This window comes from Manis pentadactyla, chromosome 19, assembly GCF_030020395.1.
Source record: "Manis pentadactyla isolate mManPen7 chromosome 19, mManPen7.hap1, whole genome shotgun sequence".
NCBI lineage: Eukaryota > Metazoa > Chordata > Mammalia > Pholidota > Manidae > Manis > Manis pentadactyla.
The window spans coordinates 14,589,730-14,610,100 of record NC_080037.1 but is presented as its reverse complement, the minus strand read 5'-3'; the positions used below and the strand labels follow the sequence as shown (position 1 = coordinate 14,610,100).

At 38.1% G+C, this 20,371-nt stretch overlaps 1 protein-coding gene across 6 annotated transcripts in view; it reads right to left on the bottom strand.

Annotated features, from left to right (window-relative positions):
- The window catches only part of LOC118935589 (bifunctional glutamate/proline--tRNA ligase), an 80,074-nt gene extending 69,337 nt beyond the window's left edge, over nt 1–10,737 (bottom strand). For 3 of the 6 annotated variants that reach the window (XM_036932028.2, XM_036932053.2, XM_057495169.1), the window contains exons 1-5: nt 10,304–10,729; nt 5,829–5,913; nt 2,472–2,571; nt 1,441–1,597; nt 58–197 (exon numbers count right to left, since the gene is read on the bottom strand). In XM_036932028.2, the coding sequence (XP_036787923.2) occupies nt 58–197; nt 1,441–1,597; nt 2,472–2,571; nt 5,829–5,913; nt 10,304–10,349 (528 nt within the window). In that variant the 5' untranslated portion in view covers nt 10,350–10,729. Of the gene's footprint in view, nt 1–57; nt 198–1,440; nt 1,598–2,471; nt 2,572–5,828; nt 5,914–10,303 lie in introns of all 6 variants that reach the window. The other 3 variants (XR_005033918.2, XM_036932063.2, XM_036932036.2) reach the window with 3 other exon arrangements.
- Between the last annotated feature and the right edge of the window lie 9,634 nt (nt 10,738–20,371).

Genomic DNA, 20,371 nt, shown 5'->3' with positions numbered 1-20,371 from the left:
TTCTTTTCAGATCTAGGGTCTCAAAGATGGCAGCATTAAAAAAAAAAAAAAGCCTACCACTTTAGCTTTGGTTGTTGAAACATTCCACTTGGCACCTACTGACTCAAAGGTTTGCTGGGCTCCAAGAAAGCCAAACCAGCGTTTTACGTGAACTGGGGCTTTGTTCTGTTGCAGCTGTTCCTGCCATGCAGCATTTCCTATTGGCAAACACAATTTCAGAGTCATTCAATAAATCTGCAACTTCAAAAGCAAGGTTCTACTTATGGTTAATTTAAGTAAATGAGACACTTAAAGTTGTGCTTCTATAATGAAATATTTAAAATCTGGGTATGCACTCAAATGTTTTCTAATACTTTATAACATATTCTAGAGAATGCACAAAAATTAAAGTATTTTTTCAGTTCAATTCTCTGAAGTCAATACTAAATCCTGCCCAAACGAGCACCACACATCCACTACAATGCCAAAGCTACATTTCATAATCAAGGAAAAGCTTTACATAGATCAACCGAAGAACAACAACAAAAAACTATCAAGATCAAGAAGTAGCTCATTTCTTCAGATGTAATACCAAAATAAGTACTGAAGAAAAGTTTATTTAAGTCTTAAGCACCACAAAGCTACTTCCTGAAGATATTCTCATTCTTTCATGACCAGTAAGCCAAAAATCAAAATAGACAAAAATGTCATATCTATACATGAAAACACCTAATTAGAAATGGTCTTCATTTAGTGTTACTATTATGAAAATACAATTTGGATAAAAGCTTAAGCCACAAAAAAATATAGAGAGTATTTTTTTAAAACCCACGTAACCTAGATTTAAAGAATGTTAAAACATTTCGGCATATCTACTTCAGGCTTTTTGTGGTTTTTTAAGAAAGTTGTGCTTATTTCTTTAATAAAGAAAATAAGCTGACAAAATTCAAGTCCCTCTTGCATCTCTCAGCAATCCCATATTGTTACTTATTGAAAATTCATCACATAAGATGGAAAAAGTAACGTCCTAGAGGAACAACTACAGATTGCCAACCCCCTCAACACACACACACTCTCACCCCTAAGTCAGAGACAACAGTGCCTGGAGTTAAGTAATGGCTGAGATAGGAGAGGTGCTGCTGACATAAGTGACCTTACAGGACCAAGGTCAGCTTCAAAGGCAAGGGGTGAGCTGAGTGGTGAGAGAGAGAGGATCTCCAGGGACAGTAGAAAACAGGGACTTCCTGTGACTGAGTAGGAATAAAACAGACAGCGAGGTCATTCCTTTGCAAGAAAGTCCAAAGTGAGTATGTGCCTATGTGTGTGTATGACCATGTATTTTATACACACACATAACCACATATATATATTTGTTCATATACATAGAAATATGTGTACTTCTTATCCAGCAGAATATTAAATAATTAAAACAGAACATTCTTTAAGAAGAATTACTGATACCTTTCAGGGTGGCCCAAACACATAAATCTGCTAAACTCAAAGAGTGTCCAACTAAGTATGTTCTCATAGACAGGCAATGATTGAGCTCATTGATTGCAGAAGTAAACAAAGTACATGAAGATAATTTTGTAGCACTAAACTCCAACCAGTGATCAATCTGTGAACATAAAAAACAGAAAAGAAATACCCTAGGGTTTAGATTTAAACAAACAAAAGACCTCAGTACCATGTCTTTCTTAGTCTCAAATTACAGAATTTACCATTATTTGGATTTAATTCTGATAGCATGCCATCTTAAACTGGCACTTAAACAAATTTTGTCATTTTGTTGTTGTTTTTTTTTCCTGTTTTCGCAGGACAGTGGAGTGGCACTTCCAGAAAAAGAAAAATAAAGATTTGAGATCTGGCAGCAGAAAGGAGTAACCAACCTGACTGAACCAAACAGTTGTTACCTTTCAAACAGATTCATCCATTTGCAGTATTTAAAAGTAAATACTTAAAAACTATTCTTTGCATTTTTATTTTTATAAAATTTAGGAAAAGTTAGAGCTGAATACAAACAGGAATTTAAAAAGCCCAAAAACATTTGAAGAACAATATTGCAAGTTAATCCACTATTGCTGTAATTAATTAAATATACTCTTAGAAAGGAAAATGGGATCCAAATTATCTGCGTGACCCAGAGAAACCTCTTAACTTTTGTAGGCCTGTTGCCTCATCTGTAAAGTAAGGGAGTTGTGAAGGATGACCTATACAGTCACATCCAGCTAAGAAATTCTAGGTATCTAGGAAGAGGAAGACAGCACTTACTGACCCAATAGAACAAGTGGTACAGGTTTAGAAGTTCAAACTTAGGAGCTAAAAATTTTTTCCTGAAAATAAAAACGAGAATTCTTTAACTTGGTCTATAACTAACATTCTTTCAATATGCTTAAATAGAATAGTACATAAGCCAGCAATAAAATGAAGTTCTCAAAAAAGCAGAAGCATAAATCAAAACAAACACACCCAGGGAAATGTTCGTTCCTTACCTCAGTATGTTCCATCAGGTTAGAGCCATAGAGCCCAGCTGTAGTTGCAACTCGAGCCAAGTAGCGAAGTATGGAATTTATGTCTGTGAATACCACATTTCTAAAATATAAGCATGAGATAAAACATTACCATTGCTCTAGCATATCAAGTCATGAGATTTATGAAGAAAAAACAGAAACCTTACTATATGTACTATGCATTTCCTACTATAGTAAAAAGAGATATAATTTATTCTTTACTGTTCCTATCAAATTCCAATTTATTGCAAAATGTTCAGCTAAATCCAACAAATCACTTCAGAACAGACTATCTATGATGCCTCATCCTTCTATTAGTTTCTACATATCTATTTAGTGGTGAAAATAGGAAAATATAATTGGGATCCTGAAAATGACAGTGATTTAAAATAAATCTAAGCAAAAAAAAAAAAATCAAGGATATACTCTCACAAAGAGGCTAGTTTTATCAGCTTCCAGGTAAAGCTGATGAATCAAACCCAATCAAAATTGTTTTGTATTTTTTAAAATACATTATCTTAAAATTATTTTTTGACATTAGTTTTTAAAAGATACACATCTATAAGGAAAAAAAGACTAAGGAGAAGACACAATAGCAATACAATTTCAGAAGCTAGAAAACAAATGGATTTAACAGGTCTGGAAAAAACTGAATCTTAAGTGGACAGAGGACAATATTGAAAATGAACCCAATTTAAATTTTAGGTACGCAAAATACTTACAAATCAATGGAACCAGGTATCTTTGGAAGTAAAAGTGAACTAGGACTAAAATAAGGACTACTGATTGAAAGTCTCTTTAAGTATCAGTCAGAAACACAGATACTGTCAAACCTCATTCTGCACGGTAAGGCTATTCAACTTAATCCTGGCAAAAACGGGAGACTATTTTCTAAAGAGTAAAACAGTGCGTCTCTTGACTGGAAAAGATTTGGCACAGTTATAAGTTGGACTATACAGTTAACAGAGAGAATAAAAGAATATATGTATAAACATGGATGGACCTAGAGGGTATTTTGCTCAGTGAAATAAGCCTGGCAGAGAAAGACAAGTATCAAATGATTTCAACTCATGTGTGGAGTATAATAAAGCAAAAACTGAAGGAACAAAATAGCAGCAGACTCATAGAACCCAAGAATTGGACTAATAGTTACCAAAAGGAAAGGGACTGAGGGAGGATGGGTGGGAAGGGAGGGGTAAGGGGAAAAAGGGACATTATGATTAGCACACATAATATAGGGGGGATGGCACAGGGAAGGCAGTAGTATAACACACAGAAGACAAGTAGTGACTCTATAGCATCTTACTATGCTGATGGACAGTGACTGTAATGGGGTCTGTGGTGGGGACTTGATAATGTGGGGAATCTAGTAAGCACAATGTTGCTCATGTAACTGTATATTAATGATACCAAAAAAAAAAAAAAAAAAGAATACATGTATACCAGATGCTGAGATCCTTAGCCTTCTTCCCACCCTCAGTAACCAAAATATTTTGGTACCAGCTTTTCTTCAGCTTCCCAACAGAAGACTGAAAGTCTTCTCTGGATAATCTGATCAGCCCAAGAGGAAAGAGCTCAGGATCCTAATATCAGAAGTGCCCCCAAAATGAAAAGCTCAGTCAGAGCATCACAGAGTAAAGCTGAGAGCTGACAAGCCCACCCCTGAGTTCAGAACTTGCAAACAGCTTTAATCTCCCAGTCAAAATCTGAGATAATTGTTCAGGAGTTACCTAATATTTGAAGAAAGACTTTAACTTGAAGATAGTGACCAAGAGAAACACACAGAAAAATGTCACTTGGAAAAAAAAGCAGGGACAAGAAAACTTAGAAAGTAAGTAAATAAATGTCCTCTGAGCAATGAAACAATACATTGCAATCACAAAACAAGAACAGACTACTACAAAAAAGTACTCAGAAAATAAAAAACAGAACTCTTACATCCTAAAAATATAATAGCAGAAGTGAAAACCTCAATAGAAAAATGGGATGGTAATGTTGAAGAACTCTCCAGAAAGTAAAGAGAAAAGAACAGAAAATGGAGAAGAGAAATCAAAGAAAAAAAAATTTTTAATTTCCCTGAGTAGAAGGATTCCCAAGTCTCCACACTGAAAGAAGCAACCAAGTGCCCACAGGACAGATGAAAAACAGACCCATCCTAAAGCATATTATTGTGAAATTTCAGAATACTGAGACCTAAGGGAAGATTCCTGTAAATTTCCTGAAGTCACACAGAAAAGAACAGACATCAGAAAGGCTTCAGGAGAAAAAGAACAAAGTGAACAAACAACAGTTATTCCACGGAAAAGTAAAAGTTGTACATGAAAAGTAGTAACATGTGGCTCAGTGGTGAATAAAACTTTTGGGGTCATTATAATGTAAACACTGAATGGTGAAGAATGACACTGGAAGGGAAAAGGAAAGAGGGAGCACGAAGCTGTCAGTCTCTATTTTGTGTATCTTGCCCCTTAACCAATGTAAGTCCTTCTGTCAGTTTACTATAAACCTTCTAACACATTTCAAGATCTGAATCCTAACTGAGAATACCCTTGAAACTCTCTTTCAATTTGGTCCAGATTCCACTATCTGGCAAAGTGTTCTTCTAAGAAACTGAAACCAGGTTGTGTCTAACCAAACAAGAAAATAACATCTCCCTTTCCAGTTCTTTTTATTTTTTTTAGTGGATTCCAAAAGAAAGAGACAAGTCCAGAGGCACTCAATCTTTCATATACACAGGGATGCAAATAATTCACTTTAATCAAAAATATGCAGTATATATGCTCATTGTATAAATTTTTGAAAACAAAAGAGCAATAAAGAAGACAACCACCCACAATTCTATCACCCAGAAACAAATAATATTAAAGGTGTTGTACATTTCTCAAACATATTTTTCTATGCAGTTATGTATTTTACATTTACATTCTACTTTTTTAACACTAGGTTATGAACATACCCATCATTTAAAAAATCTTCATAAGCCTTTTTCATAGATGCCCAATATTCAATTCTGCAGACTTAATCAATTTACTTCCTAATAATACTGATTTTAAATACTTCCAATTTTCCACCAGAATAAAGTACACTGAAATTAAAAACTACTATATTTAAATCTTTCTGCATATTTCTAGTTTCTTTTCAAAAGATCAGAGGTGGGATCAGATAGTTGCTGACAAATATAAGCCTCTGGATACAGCTCTTTCAGAATGAGTAAGAAAAAACATACTTTTTTCCCCTAGGGACAACCTACCAATTAGCAAGTAAAACAAGCAAGTGACACTGAATCCTGAATATTTTTAAAATGCTGTTCAGAACTGAAAACAAAAATATAAAAGCACTTACTCAGATACACGAAGAATATTCTCTTTCCCTTCTTCAACAGAAATGCTGACGATGTCTTTCACGTGTTCTACTGCAAGCAAAGCTCCTAAAAATGAGATGAAAAGATTTGTCTTTATAAACAGTGTATTATTTAAAACTTGAATCATAAAGCAATGAGGATGACTCAACAAACCAATCTTATGTCCTGCAAGGAGTAAACTTCTTTCCCAGAAGTGTGTAAAACAGAAAGTATATTCTTCTGATATGGAGAAATAATGAATCAGAAACCATTCACTGGTAAAGCCCAAGTGCTTTTGAATATGCTCAATTTCCATTTAGGGACACTGAAATAAATCTTCTCCCTCTAGAGACATGAAGAAATTATAATAGTGCTTTGCATAAAAGATATTGTTAATAGCATTTGAGTGGTTACTAGGCAATAGGCACTGTTACTAAATGTTTTACAGTCGTTATATTTAATTTCTGTAGTAACATTAAGAGGTAGACACCTTTATCTCCATTTTACAGAAGAGGAACTAAAGTTCAAAAGGAATTAGCAAAAGTCCTTGAATAAATATTTAATAGTCAAGATTTGAATGCAGGTGCTGGGGAGCCCAGAATTTAGACTCTAAAAAACACAGTGTAATCTGCCTCTCAATAGACATTAAAGTTTACTAAATTTACTCATTAATCCTTTGTCCTTTAATTTGGCTAAGATGGACAACTGGCACCCAGGTATTGGCTTCTAAATATCAAGCCCCATTTGAGGAGATATGCTAAAAGGACACAGAGGATAGCTTGGAGGGGCTTCCACTGGCAAACAGTGGCAATCTGACCACTGAAGTAAATAAATGTTAATGCACCCATGCAATGGAGACATATACAGCAAATAAAAAGAACGAACTACTGCTACAGGCATCAAGATAGCTGTCTTCAAAGCACTATCTTCAAAGAACATATATTATGACTCAAAGTATGTGATACTCTAGAAAAAGTGAAACAATAGTGACCGAAAGCAGATCAGCAGCTATCAGGTGCCAGAGATGGGGAAAGGGAATTGACTGCAAAAGGCATAAGGGAACTTTCAGAAATGAGGGAAATACTCTATTCTTTATTGTGGTGGTTACACACCATACTATTTATCAATCAATTTGTAATTTTAAATTGATAAACTTTATCATATGCAAGTCATAACTCAATAAAACTCATTTTAAAAAATAAAAAATTTTAATTAAAAAAATGAAAATACTGTTGGTGGGAATTAAATTAGATTAACCATTGTGGAAAGCAATATGGAGGTGCCTCAAAAAACTAAAAATACAAATACCACTTGACCCAGGAAATCCACTACTAGGAATCTACCCAAAGAAAAGAAGATCCCTTATACAAAAAGACATATGCACCCCTATGTTTATCACAGCACTATTAACAATGGCCAAGATATGGAAGCCACCCAAGTGTCCATCAATAGATAAATGGATAAAAAAGACGTGGTACATATACACAATGGAATACTATTCAGCAGTAAGAAGAAAACAAATCCTACCTTTGCAACAACATGGATGGAGCTAGAGGGTATTATGCTCAGTGAAATAAGCCAGGCAGAGGAAGACAAGTACCAAATGATTTCACTCATTTGTGGAGTATAACAACAAAGCAAAACAGAAGGTACAAAACAGCAGCAGACTCACAGACTCCAAAAAGGGACTAGCCATTACCAAAGGCAAGGGCTGGGGAGGTGGGTGGGGAGGGAGGGAGAAGGGGATTAAGGGACATTATAATTAGCACACATAATACAGGCAGGTCATGGGGAAGACAGTATAGCACGGAGAGGACAAGTAATGACTCTATAGCACCTTAGTATGTTGATGGACAGTGACTGCAATGGGGTATGTGGGGGGTGACTTGATAATACAGGTGAATGTTGTATCTATAATGTTGCTCATGAGAAACCTTCACTAAGATTGTATATCAATGATACCTTAATTTTAAAAATACTATTATCCAATATCCAGTCAAGAAAAAATGAAATAATACAGATTATAACATACTGAGTACATTTTGCGGTATTTTTTTTAATGGGAAAGAAAAAGATCTCACAGAAAAATGCCAACTAATATGCATACAAGGGACAACAGAATTGGAAGGTCACATTTGCTAACATCTTAGTAACAAACAACTAGGCAGCATCTATGGATGCTGAAACCAGTGGGTGAAGGTTTACATGGTCCCAAAGAATCTCTCCACAAAGTGCTTGTTAACTGCAACAGGAAAACTGCAGTGGGGAAAGCTGGCATACAGTCTCTCAAGTAATCAAAGTTAGATCATCAGTAATGGGAAAAATTAAATCTGTGCACCAGTTAATGGGCTGCAATGAACAAGAAATCAATGAACAAGAAAAGTTCTACTTTTGCCAAAGATATGTGGCCCGAATCTACCCACAAGGAAACTTCACACAATCTGATCAGGGGACATTCTTCCAGTAAGTGGGCTGTCACCTTGAGAAACAAAAGCTATGAAAGCCAAGGAAAGACTAAAAAAAATTCCAGACTGAAAGAAACTGGGAGACATGACAACTAGGTGCAAAGAATGATCCTAAATTTTGATCCTTGCACTATGGAGGGTCCGGCTGGAACAATCAGTGTTGGAATATGAATGGGCTTTGTGCATTAGACGGAAGAATTTTATACAAGTCTACTTCCTGATTCTGATGGTCCTGTAAGGTCACGTGAAGACTTTCCTTGCTTGACACACGCACAATGGAGGATTCTGGGACTGCTGAAGCATCATCATCTGCAGTATGACACTCTCCAGTGGTACAGGGAGAAAAAAGTACTTTGTTCCATTCTTATCCTTTTTTAAGTTTGAAATTATTTTAACATAAAAAAGTACTTCACATGCTGTGCATGTAAAATAGGGAAATTCTAGCAATGCAATCTGTTTTTCTAAATGTTTTACTAATTTTATTATTTAAAAATTTATTTAAAATAGTGGGAAGAATTAAAAAAGGAGGGAGAAAAACAAATATTTATCTTATAATTGGGCTACAGTTTAAAATGACAGCAAATGTCTTTAAGGCTTTATTCCAGAATATTGGCCAAAAATGTGGTTCTGAGTTCTATAATCACTAAGGAACGAGGTCTCTTGCCCACAGGGTGACTTTCTAAGTTTCACTGACAGAAACTATAGCTCTTCAGCACCTAAATTGTGTCAGGAACTTTCTTCACCTACAGTCTCACTTAATTCTAGCAACCAACCCCATGTGGAGGGTATTATTCCCCTTTTCTTAAACAAGGAAACTTGGAGGAAGCCACACAAGGAAGCTGTCAAGGTTCCACAACTAGTAAGTGGCAGCAGGATTGGATCGAGGTCTCCAGGAACCAAACATCTTTGCCCTTAACCATGAGACAACGTTGCCTACTACTTTCCAGCCCCAAAATCAAACCCATTTCTTTTTAGAGTTCACTGATTTGTGTAAGGTTAACCCATAATTACCAATATGCTAAAACACTGGCATTTAAAATTTTTTTAAGGTTATTAAATTGTGGTTTTGTCTCAGTAGATTCAGAACACCACCAAAATTGATAATATAATGAATAATTTTGTCAGCCCTCTGTGGCTAATTTTACCTAAAAGTCTGTGCTTCTCCAACATTAGAAAAGTAGATCTATCCTAGAGATACATATTAACAAAAAAGAGATCACTAAACAACTTAAATTCTTGTGTGTAATTTCCCAAACTAATAATTTTTTTTAAAGCGTAAATTCTACGCTATCTATCCACAGTAACCTTGGCCACACTGAAAAAGCAATTCCAAATGAAATCTAAGCTGTATCAGCAACGTGAGCGATCCGACGTTTACCCTGAGGTTTACTACACACCGAATCAGTCCGCAGTGCACTTCGATGTTCCAGCAATTACCCTGCCGCTTTTAATTAAAAACAAACGCAACCTCATTGAAATTTTGAACGCTACTGTGATCGTCTGCCTTTGCTCCCTTTACACCCAGTAAAAACGTGAAGTTAAGTAAACTGGATTGAATATCTTTTCTGAGAGGAGGAAGAAAGCTACGACCAGGGAAAATGCTAAAAGAGGAGAAGCGAAGATAATAAGGACTTTAAAGTTCCAAATGTTATTTTTACAATCAGATCTCGATGTCCAGGGGAAACTAACTCAAAAGGGAGGACGCGGCTGGCTAGAAGTCAGCCTCTGAGGGAGAAGGTCCTAAGCTGAGCCTCCCTGAGCCGCCCCGCCGGGCTCACAGCACGCCTGCCTCCCTCCACGCCGCAGAACACCGTCTCCAGGGGCAGATCCACCTGCCGCGGGCCGGAGCGAGGGGCGCGGGGCCTATCCGGGCACAGCTCTGGGACACCGGCAGGCCCACTAATCTCCCAGACCGGGACGGCCACTGCGCAAAGCCGCGGCGCGGCGCCCTTCCCCGCCCGGCATCCTCGCGGCTGACGCAACCCACACAGGCCGCGGCCTCGGCCCCTTACCCAGGGGAGGGTCCCCGGAATTCACTGTCAGACACAGCGTCGCCATCTCCGCGGGTCTGCGGCTTTACCGTCAGCGCGCCCGCCCGGCAGCCCGGACTACCTCGCACCCGCCGAACGGGAGAAGCCGCAACGTGTGCGACGCGCCAGACGCTGCCGCAGCCTGCGCCCCTCCCCTGCGCCGTGGCCGCCGCCGTCTGGGCGCACGCCACCTTGCGTCATCGCCGCGCGCCGTCTCCGACCAGCCGCCGGCTTCCGAGCCTTCAATCCGGCCTCTCGGCCTCCGGGGCAGAAGGACCTACGTGGCGCTCCACGCCGCCAGGAAAAGGCGCTGAAACCCATGGGACTTTACGACACCTCGTAAAGCGAGAAAAGCAAGTTGTGAGACGGTTGCTACTTGTCTTGGGCGCTCACGTGAGCACTGAAGAAAACACGCGAGAGCTGTGGTGTATCGCCCGTGGGCTCTGTGTACCGAAACACAGAAGAGGTCCTGGAGGCATATACCCCAGACGATAGCCACGATTGCATTGGAGAAGGGGGAAGCTTTTCTCATGTTTCCTCATTTTCAGAATAGATTTTCATGAGTTATTTTCGTACCTGAAAATAAAGGTTAAAAGAATTGTATAAAAGGCATAATAACTAAAAGCTGCTGCCCCAATTTGCTTTTGGTTTGTGCGCTTAGCTTTCAGAGGGTAAGCGTACCTCTTACTAAACTGTGTGCGTGTTGAAGTCATCACCCCCATATTCTCTTAACCTCCCAAAGACATCCCTGTGTTCACTAGGGAGTGCCGTTTACATTAAAATGGGATTTGAGTGCTTAATGCAACAGTAGAGGAGTTAGGTGTGGCTGTCCCAACCCATCGGGACAGTGGCTCTAACATATCCAGCCTCCAGGGGGTAAGTAAGGCACCTGCATTAGAACAAGACCTCCCTCACTTTCCCCACCTTCCTATCAGAATCTCTAAGGATGGGACCCGTGTCTCAAGTTCTCCAGGTGATTCTATGCATACCAGCTGTGCCTTTCTACCTCCCTTTGTTTACATTGATTTCTCATCACACCCTAATAGCTCTTAAGATTGTTGAAAACTTGCCTTAGACCTCTTGGGATTCCTCACAGTGCCTAGCACAGGAGGAGGCGGGGGCGGTGTGGTGTCCTTCCTACTTTATCATAATTGGTACCAGGAAAAGGCCATAAAGCAATTGATGGCTGGGAGAGTTGGGAGGAGGGTAGTACAGAATTTACTTTGAAAAATACAATTTAAAATTATGAATCAATGAAAATTAATTTGCATCATATTTTACAAAATCTAGGTATTCTTGCAACTGTGTGTTAATTCTTAGAACAAAAAATAAATGTTGAATGTTTCTTTTTGTTTGGTTTTGCTGAGCCAAGGGGATGAGGCCAGAGCTTCATGTACTTTACTTAGAAATGTGTTGAAACAAACTTTTATTGAGGAAGGCAGAAAAGAATGTAAAAGTCAGGTGGAACCAAGAGAGAAGGTAGAATACTAAATCGATGGCATGAAGTCCTCTTCACCTGCTTGGGATGAGCTACAAAACTGGACTCAAAGCCAAAAGGAAAAATCTATATGATGTGGAAAGCACCACTGCCCTAAAAAAGAGGCTGGAATGAACTAAATTAAATACAGAGACACTCCCAAGGTATCTCATAGAGAGGGCACCATAAAAGGTTTCAATAATGTACTACAGTAATTTTGGTACATTGTTCGTTCACTATTTTAAAAATACATCTTATAAGCCAGGTGGTGTTATTAGTGCTAGGAATATGTAGTGAACAAAAATGAGGTCCCTAATTTCATGAAGCTTACACTATAGTGAGATGAGGCAGAAAATAAACTAATTTAATTAAATACCTTTTATGAAAACAAAGAGTGTAATGGGATTAAGGAGGATGGAATCAGAAGGGGAGCAGTAGATATAAAGAAGGCCTCTTTAAAAAGGTGTTTGGACATGGGCCCAGTCCAATGAGAAGGAGCCAACTGTTCAAAGATGTTATGTTTCAGCACTGGAGGGAAAAAAATTAATTTGTTTCTCAAAATTTATAGATCCTGCTTTGGAGAATCTTTCATATGCCTATCTGTAATACAAACCAGCCCACTAGTGTCACTGGACTGTGAGCTTTCCAATGCCAAGAAGTATTATATTATTCATCTTCGGGTCTCCAGCACCATGCACTGTGTTTGTCTTAGTGGTAGGGTCTCAATAAATGTTGACTTGAATTAATGAATGAAAAAATGAAAAGCAATCTATAATATGCTATGCTTGCTTAATCCACCTACTGACATGTGTTGGGACTTGAAAACTAAAGACATGAGTTTAATTTACATGAAGTGCAGATATAAATCTAAGAACCAGAGGAGGAATAATTTACTTCCATATCTAACAAGACTCTTGATACTTTAATTAGAAATTGGTTCTTTGTAATTATATTTATGTATTTCCTTTTCTGGTCCCCTTATTTCAATATGTGATTTATTTATATTCAATAGAAAAAGAGAAACTCAAAGTAAGGTCAATTTATTGCTATGAATAAACCACCACAATATTTAGTGACTTAAAGCAACACGATTTTATTATTTGTCATGTTTTTGTGGGTTCAGAATTTTGGCAGTTCTTGGCTGTGTAACCAATACATGCTCCATATGGCATCAAGTGGGGTCGCTTGGTGCTATTAAACGGAAGCTAGGAAATGGGTTTCACTCCCCTGGTGCCTTGCTAGGAAGTCTGGAAGGCTACCCGACTACCTCTCCATATGTAGTTGAGTCCTTTCCAAGTGATACCTCCAGCAGGGCAGTAAGACTTCTTATATGGTGTGTGTCCACCCTGAGAATGAAGGTTCCAAAAGATCAAGATAAAAACGGCAAGGCTCTTCCTGATCTGACTGTGTAAGTCACACAGCATCACTTCTGAGGCACTTGATTGGTGACCAGTGAGTCTTGGGGCCCACCCACCCACATACAAAAGAGGGGACTACACAAAGACATGAATACCAGGTGGTTCACTGGGGAGTGTAGTGGTGGATTGAATTGTGTTTTCCAAGAAAAGATATGTCCAAGTCCTAGCCCTCAGTCTCTGTGAATATGACTATTTGGAATTAGAGTCTAGGCATATATAATGAGGTTAAGGATCTTGAGATGAAATCGTCTCAGAAAGAACAGGGAAACAACACACAGAGGGAAAGGAGATGCGAAGAAAAAGGTAGACATTGGAATGGTGGAGCTGCAACCTAAGGAATGCCAAAGGTTACTGGCAGCTACCAAAACTGAGGAGTTACGGAACACATTCTCCTTGAGAACCTTCAGAAGGAACCAGTCCCACCAACAACTCGATTTTTTACTTCTGGCCTTCAAAACTGTAAAAAAATAAATATCTGTTGCTTCAAACCACCCAGTTTGTAGTAGTTTATTACAGAGCTCTAGGAAATAGGCAATCTTCAGAGACTAGTTGCTCTAAAAGCTCTCAAATTCTCCAATTTCTTACTGTATACATATTTTTTAGCAAGTCACTAATAGTTCTTTACTCTTGGCTGTGCCTCCTTCTTATAAAAGACCATGCAGGGAAAACTGTCACATTATTAACAGATACTAAAAATTAAAATGGTAATTATGGTTAGCTTTTTTTTTTCTTCATCATATCTGTGGAAAGCACTACAAAAAGTTTACTTGTACTGTCGAAATACCTTTGGTGAATAAGCTTAAAAAGGAATGTTTTATCTTAAAAGTATTATAGGCAAAACTCTAGAGTTCAATAACCTATAGAAAGAAGAGCTTGAGTGAAGAAAATATGGATCAAAAAGGAAAACTATAATAGATCTTTACTTTGAAAATACTAGCATATCACAGAGTGAAGCAAAGGCCCGCTTTGCATTTGTACTGCATTTGTTGGAAAATCAAAGGAGGGCATTTTTCTTTTCCCCTTTTAGCATCTTAACCTACACCAGCCCTGCTCTACTTAAGGGCCCGAGAAAACACTGCATTCAAAACTGAGGAGGTCCTTTAATGAAGTCACAGAGAAGAAAGGAAGAGCGACCACAGATCAGGTTGAAAACTCAGGATATGTGCATCACCAATTCCAAAAGCTTCTTACGAAAGAGACCCACTGATGAACATGGATGGAACATCGCCAACAGGCTCTGGAGAAATGACACAGCAAGTTCTTCAGGAATACTTGGATAATGTTAAGAACTTTTACCTAGCCTCTGCAATCTGCTTTGTACATGCTGCAAAATGAACTAGAAAGATCAGACCTTGGGTGGAAAGCCAAATAAATGGAAAAAAGTCAAAGCCCTGTTTCCGAATGGCTCTGTTAGTAGCTCTGCCTTACTGGTGCTGGTGAACACAGTCTATTTCATAGGGCAGTGTGGCCAGGAATTTGATAAAGAAAATACTGAAAAGGGAGAATTTTGGCTGAAGAAGGATATGAGCAAATCTGTGCAGATAATGAAACAAACCAAGTCCTTTAATTTTGCCTTCCTGCAAGATGTGCAAGCCAAGATCCTATAAACACCATAGAAAGGCAAGCAGGATTTTGCTGATCTAAGCAGGATTTTTGCTGTTGTTAAATGAAGTAAGTGGTGTGCAAAAGCTTGAAGATAAACTCGGCACTGAAAAATTAATAGTCTGGATAAGATCCCAGAATATGAGCAAGAGAAATGTGGATTTGTACTTAGCTCAGTTCAAAGTTGGAAGAGAGTTATGACCTCAAGACCTTGCTGGGAGCCACGGGGACAGTGAATGCCTTCAGTTAACAGGACTCTGACTTCTTGGGCATGTCTGGGAGTGGGGGTGTCAAGGTGTCTACAACCCTACTTCAGTCCTTTGCAGAGGTGAATGAGAAAGGCTGAGAGCTGCAGCTGCCACTGGCACGGAAATTGTTCCAACTTCATTACCTATTTATGAAGATGTACTCTATTATCACCCTTCCCTGTCTTCGTCAAGCACATTAAGACCAACAGCATCTTCTCCTTTGGCACAGTCTCTTCCCCTTAGATGCTATTAGTCTGTCACTACTTTAGGTCAAAATTCTGAGTAGTTACAGTAATTTGGTTGCTAGAAATAACAGGCTGTCTTTGTTTGCTTTTCTAATCTCATTGTCATGAGAATTTAATAGTTACCTGTCTATCTCCACATGCTTTTTTGCAAAACTACTTTTTTCACATTAAAATTCCCTTTGAACAAAATGTTCAACTTCAAGTATTAGATAAAAGGATATTTCAATACTGCATCTTCTAAATTTGAAATATCATTCTGTTTCTGATCTATTTTAAACAAACCAAACCAAATTATACCTGCTCTTCAAAAGCATTAACCTAGATACCCACATTTCTTTGAATTTAGGTAATATTTGAGACTCTATGTGTCTGGAGGTTTTCTTAATAAATACATTATAAGTAAAACAATGACTCAATTTTTTAAAAGAAAAAATGCAAACCCAGCTTATAAAGCTTATAACTTTCATTACCATTGCCTTGTTACATCTTATCATTATTTTAGACTTACCATTTTGTATTTTTTTTTGAAGCAGAGTGAAAGTTTTATTTAGTTACTTAAAGAGAGAAGTGCAGCAGGCAGCCTCAGCAAGGAGAGGCGCCCTGAAAGGTCGGAGAAAGTTTAAGATTAAAAGGTTATGCACTTAGAAAGTGTGGGTGACTTCAGAGAGAGGAGCGCCTGTTTCACATCTTTTATCTGTTTGTGCGTCCCTTTGTCTGAAATAATTTTCTCCCAGATTTTCGTGATGGGCTTCTTACTCAAATCTCAGTTCTGACTATATCTTCACAAGTCTTTGATGTCTTTAGCTTTTTTTTTTTCTGCTCCTCTTGCATTTTCTTATCTATAGCCTTTCAGACATAATTTTCACAGGTTAATGTCTCTTAAACACATATACAAACACAGAAGTGAGAATTGGAACTGTTTCAGCTGTTTACTTTATAAAGATGGTCGCATAACCTGTTAGCCTCATATTCTCCCCTGATGGTCTGTCCGAGGTAGTAAATTAGACAAAAATATTTTCCTTGAAATCAGGGTAGTTTTCGATCATCTTTCATTACTTCTTTTGCCTTTATGCTTACCCTTTCGAAACAGCTTGAAGAGCTCCTCATGCTCTCACCACTTCAGTTTCTATGTTTTGGCCCTTTTTGGCATATCTGCTTTATTTATGATTATATATGCATAATTTCACTGAAACATAAAACAATGAAAGAACCTTTTCTTTTTCCTGGTCACAATATCACAAATGGCCAAAGAATAATACTTATCTTCTTCTAAATGTGTCAAAACATTTTAATTAAGTTAAATGAAGTAATAGTTGGGGAGAGAAAAGGAAACTGTAAAGCACTTACGTCACTACTTAAGATGAGGGAACTTGTATTATTATTCCCAACATTTCTTTTACGACTATTAACAACTCCAAGGGAAGTAACATAACCCTATGGTTTTGGGCATTTTACCTCCTCAACCTGTATCTCCTGTGATCACCTCAGGATATCTATTCTAGACTTGGTCACCATTTCCTTCTCCATAATAAGCAATATTCTCACAAAGTGCTAATGCTATGAGAGTGTGGAGCTGCCGTCTTCCAAACATACTCCTCTTACTCGATGTGACTTTTCAAATTTGTCTGCTATTATTCAAGTTTCACAAAGGGTCCATCACAGTTTCCTGCACATCAGAGATGGGAGATGTACATTCACAAACTATTATGGAATGACTGAATCATGATATATCGGGAACACACTGCCATTTACTTAGTGAGAAATCCTTGGGATCTCTTATTTGTTTCTCTTAGATTGTAAAGATTTTTTTTTGTTAAGGTGTCATTGATATACAATCTTATGATTTCAGAAAAGCAACATTGTGGTCATTGCATTTATCCATATTATTGAGTCCCCCCACCCACAGCCCCCACCACAGTCACTGTCCATCAGCGTGGCAAGATCCCACAGTCATTACTTGTCTTCTCTGTGCTACACTGTCTTCCCTGTGACCCCCCCACACCATGTGCACCAATCATAATGCCCCTCAATCCCTTCTCCCTTCCGCCCAAACCACCCTTCCCAACCCCTCCCCTTTGGTAACTGCTAGTCCCTTCTAGGAGTCTGTGAGTCAGCTGCTGTTTTGTTTTGTTATACTCCACAGATGAGTGAAATTATTTAGTACTTGTCTTTCTCCCCCTGGCTTATTTCACTGAGCATTATACCCCCAGCTCCATCCATGTTGTTGCAAATGGTAGGAATTTTCTTCTTCTTATGGCTGAATAATATTCCATTGTGTATATGTACCACCTCTTCTTAACTCATGTACTGATGGACACTTAGGTTGTTTTCCATATCTTGGCTATTGTAAATAGTGCTGTGATAAACATAGGGGTGCATATGTCTTTTTGAATCTGGTATCTTGTTTTCTTTGGGTAAATTCATAAGAGTGGAATTCCTGGGTCAAATGGTATTTCTATTTTTAGTTTTTTGAGGAACCTCCATATTGCTTTCCACAATGGTTGAACTAATTTACATTCCCACCAGCAGTGTAGGAGGGTTCCCCTTTCTCCACATCCTCTCCAGCATTTGTTGTTCCTAGTCTTTTCAATGTTGGCCATCCTAACTGGTGTGAGGTGATATCTCATTGTGGTTTTAATTTGCATTTCTTTCATTAGTGATGTGGAGGTCTTTTCATGTGCCTGTTGGCCATCTGAATTTCTTCTTTGGAGAAGTGTCTGTTCAGATCCTCTGCCCATTTTTTACTTGTGTTATTTGCTTTTTGGGTGTTGAGGTGTATGAGTTCTTTATATGTTTTGGATGTTAAGCCTTTGTCAGATATATATCATTTACAAATATATTCTCCCATACTGTAGGATGCCTTTTTGTTCTACTGATGGTGTCCTTTGCTGTACAGAAGCTTTTTAGTTTGATGTAGTCCCATTTGTTCATTTTTGCTTTTGTTTCCCTTGCCCGAGGAGATATGTTCATGAAAAAGTTGCTCATGTTTACATTCAAGAGGTTTTTGCCTATGTTTTATTCTAAGAGTTTTATGATTTCATGCCTTATATTTAGGTCTTTGATCCATTTCGAGTTTACTTTACTAGGTCTTAGTGTTACTATCTTGTTGGGTGCTTTCATTAGTTCCAGTCATTTCTTTAGATGTATTATATATTGCAGGTATTTTTTATCTTTATGTCCAATATTTATACCTCATTTCTCTCACTGTGTTGGACCATTAGAATAATGTTGAACAGTACCAATGATAAAACTGAACAAGAACATATTTGTCTTATTCCTGACTTCAGTGGGAATGTCACTGTTTCACTATCAAGAATAATGTTTGTGGCTGGTTTCTTACAGATACTCATCATCCAGTTAAAGGAGAATTGCTTCTATACTAGGTTGACAGTATTAAAAAAAAATGAATGCATTAACTATTTAAAAAAAAATCAAGAATGGGGATTCAGACAACATATTAAACCCATCTTACTATGTACATAAACAGGAGCTACAGATATGAACGACAAAGTCCAAGCCCTCAAAAAAGCCTAGTCTTGTATATGAAAGAGACAGATAAATAAAATTTGTGGAATTCATATCTACATATATCTGCTAGACAGTGGGATACATGCAGCAAATAGAAATCTTTCCATCGGGAAAACATTTGGAAATGAGAGTAAAAGTAATGAAGAAGAAAAAAACAAGTTTGCACAAAGTACAAAGATAGCTCAGAAAATGCAAAATAATCCATAGTGAGTTGGAAAGGGAGGAGAAAATAATAATAAAGGAAAGCCTCCAGTAAGAAATGACACAGCTAGGGAATGGAAAAATAAGTCAAAGGAAGAACACGAGCTAAAGTCTGGAGTTGTGAAGCTGAGTGCATCTGGAAAACTATGACCAGTTCATTATGACCAGAATATAAAATGTTTTGGCAATGAGATTAAAAAGGCTGGAAGGTAGGCAGATAACTAAATTATGAAGAGTTCTATGTATCACGCTGAGGAGCTAGATTTCATCCTGTGATAGGAAGTCAGTAATGAGTTTTAAGCAGCAGTGAGATGATCAGGACTGCATTTTGCAAGGATCACTTGGACAGCAGTATACCAGGTGGATTGGAGTGGGTTGATTGGTGGTAAGAGAGAGCAGTAAAGATGTTATTACAATAGTCTATACAATAGAAGATAGAAGATGAAGGCCTAAACTAATGCAGTGGAAAGGAGATTGAGAATACAGAACTAGTTCCAAACATACTTGGGAGGTAGACTCTAGTGACAGATGAGATGCTGGGGCAGGGGTTAGTGAGAGAGAGGCAGGTGTGTCTAGGTTTATTGCCAGATTTCAGGGTGGGTGATTGGGTGGATGGTTATATCACCATCTAAGATGGAAAGACAGAAGGGAAAACAGGTTTGGCCAAGTATTTGGCCCCAGACATTTTTTGAGATGTTTGTAAGATATCTAGATGAAAACACCCTGTAGCAGGTGCATGTTATAAAGTTGGGGCTTAGCTGAAATGTCTTGCTGGGGTTGTGAGTGGTTGTTAAAATTGTTGGGATAAATCAGGAAGATAACACAGCTGTGCTATATAATATGGGGGGGCACTAGCCACATGGGGCTATTTAATTTTTTTCAACAGCTTCATTAAATACAATTCACATACAACGCAATTCACCCATTTAAAGCATACGATTGAATGGGTTTTAGCATATTCAGAGTTTCCAATTGTTACCACGAATTTAGAACATTTCATTTCCCCAGAAAGAAACCCTGTACCTTTTAGTAGTCATTTTCATTTCTCCTCAAACTTTAAAATAAAAAAAAAAAATTTAAGGCAGTACATGGCCTGGCTCCTGCCCCCCACACTTTTATTAACACTCTTCTTGTTCACTTCAGCATACTCTGGCTTTGTTTTGTTTTCCTTTCTTTCCCTTCTCAGAGACATTGTGCTAGCTATTCCCACTAAAAAAACCCCTGTGCTCAACATGGTTGCCTCTGTTCATCCAGCTTTGGCTCAGACATCACCTCCTTATCCCACTTCATTGGACAGAGACCCCACTCCAACCCTCCACCCTGCCCCAGGT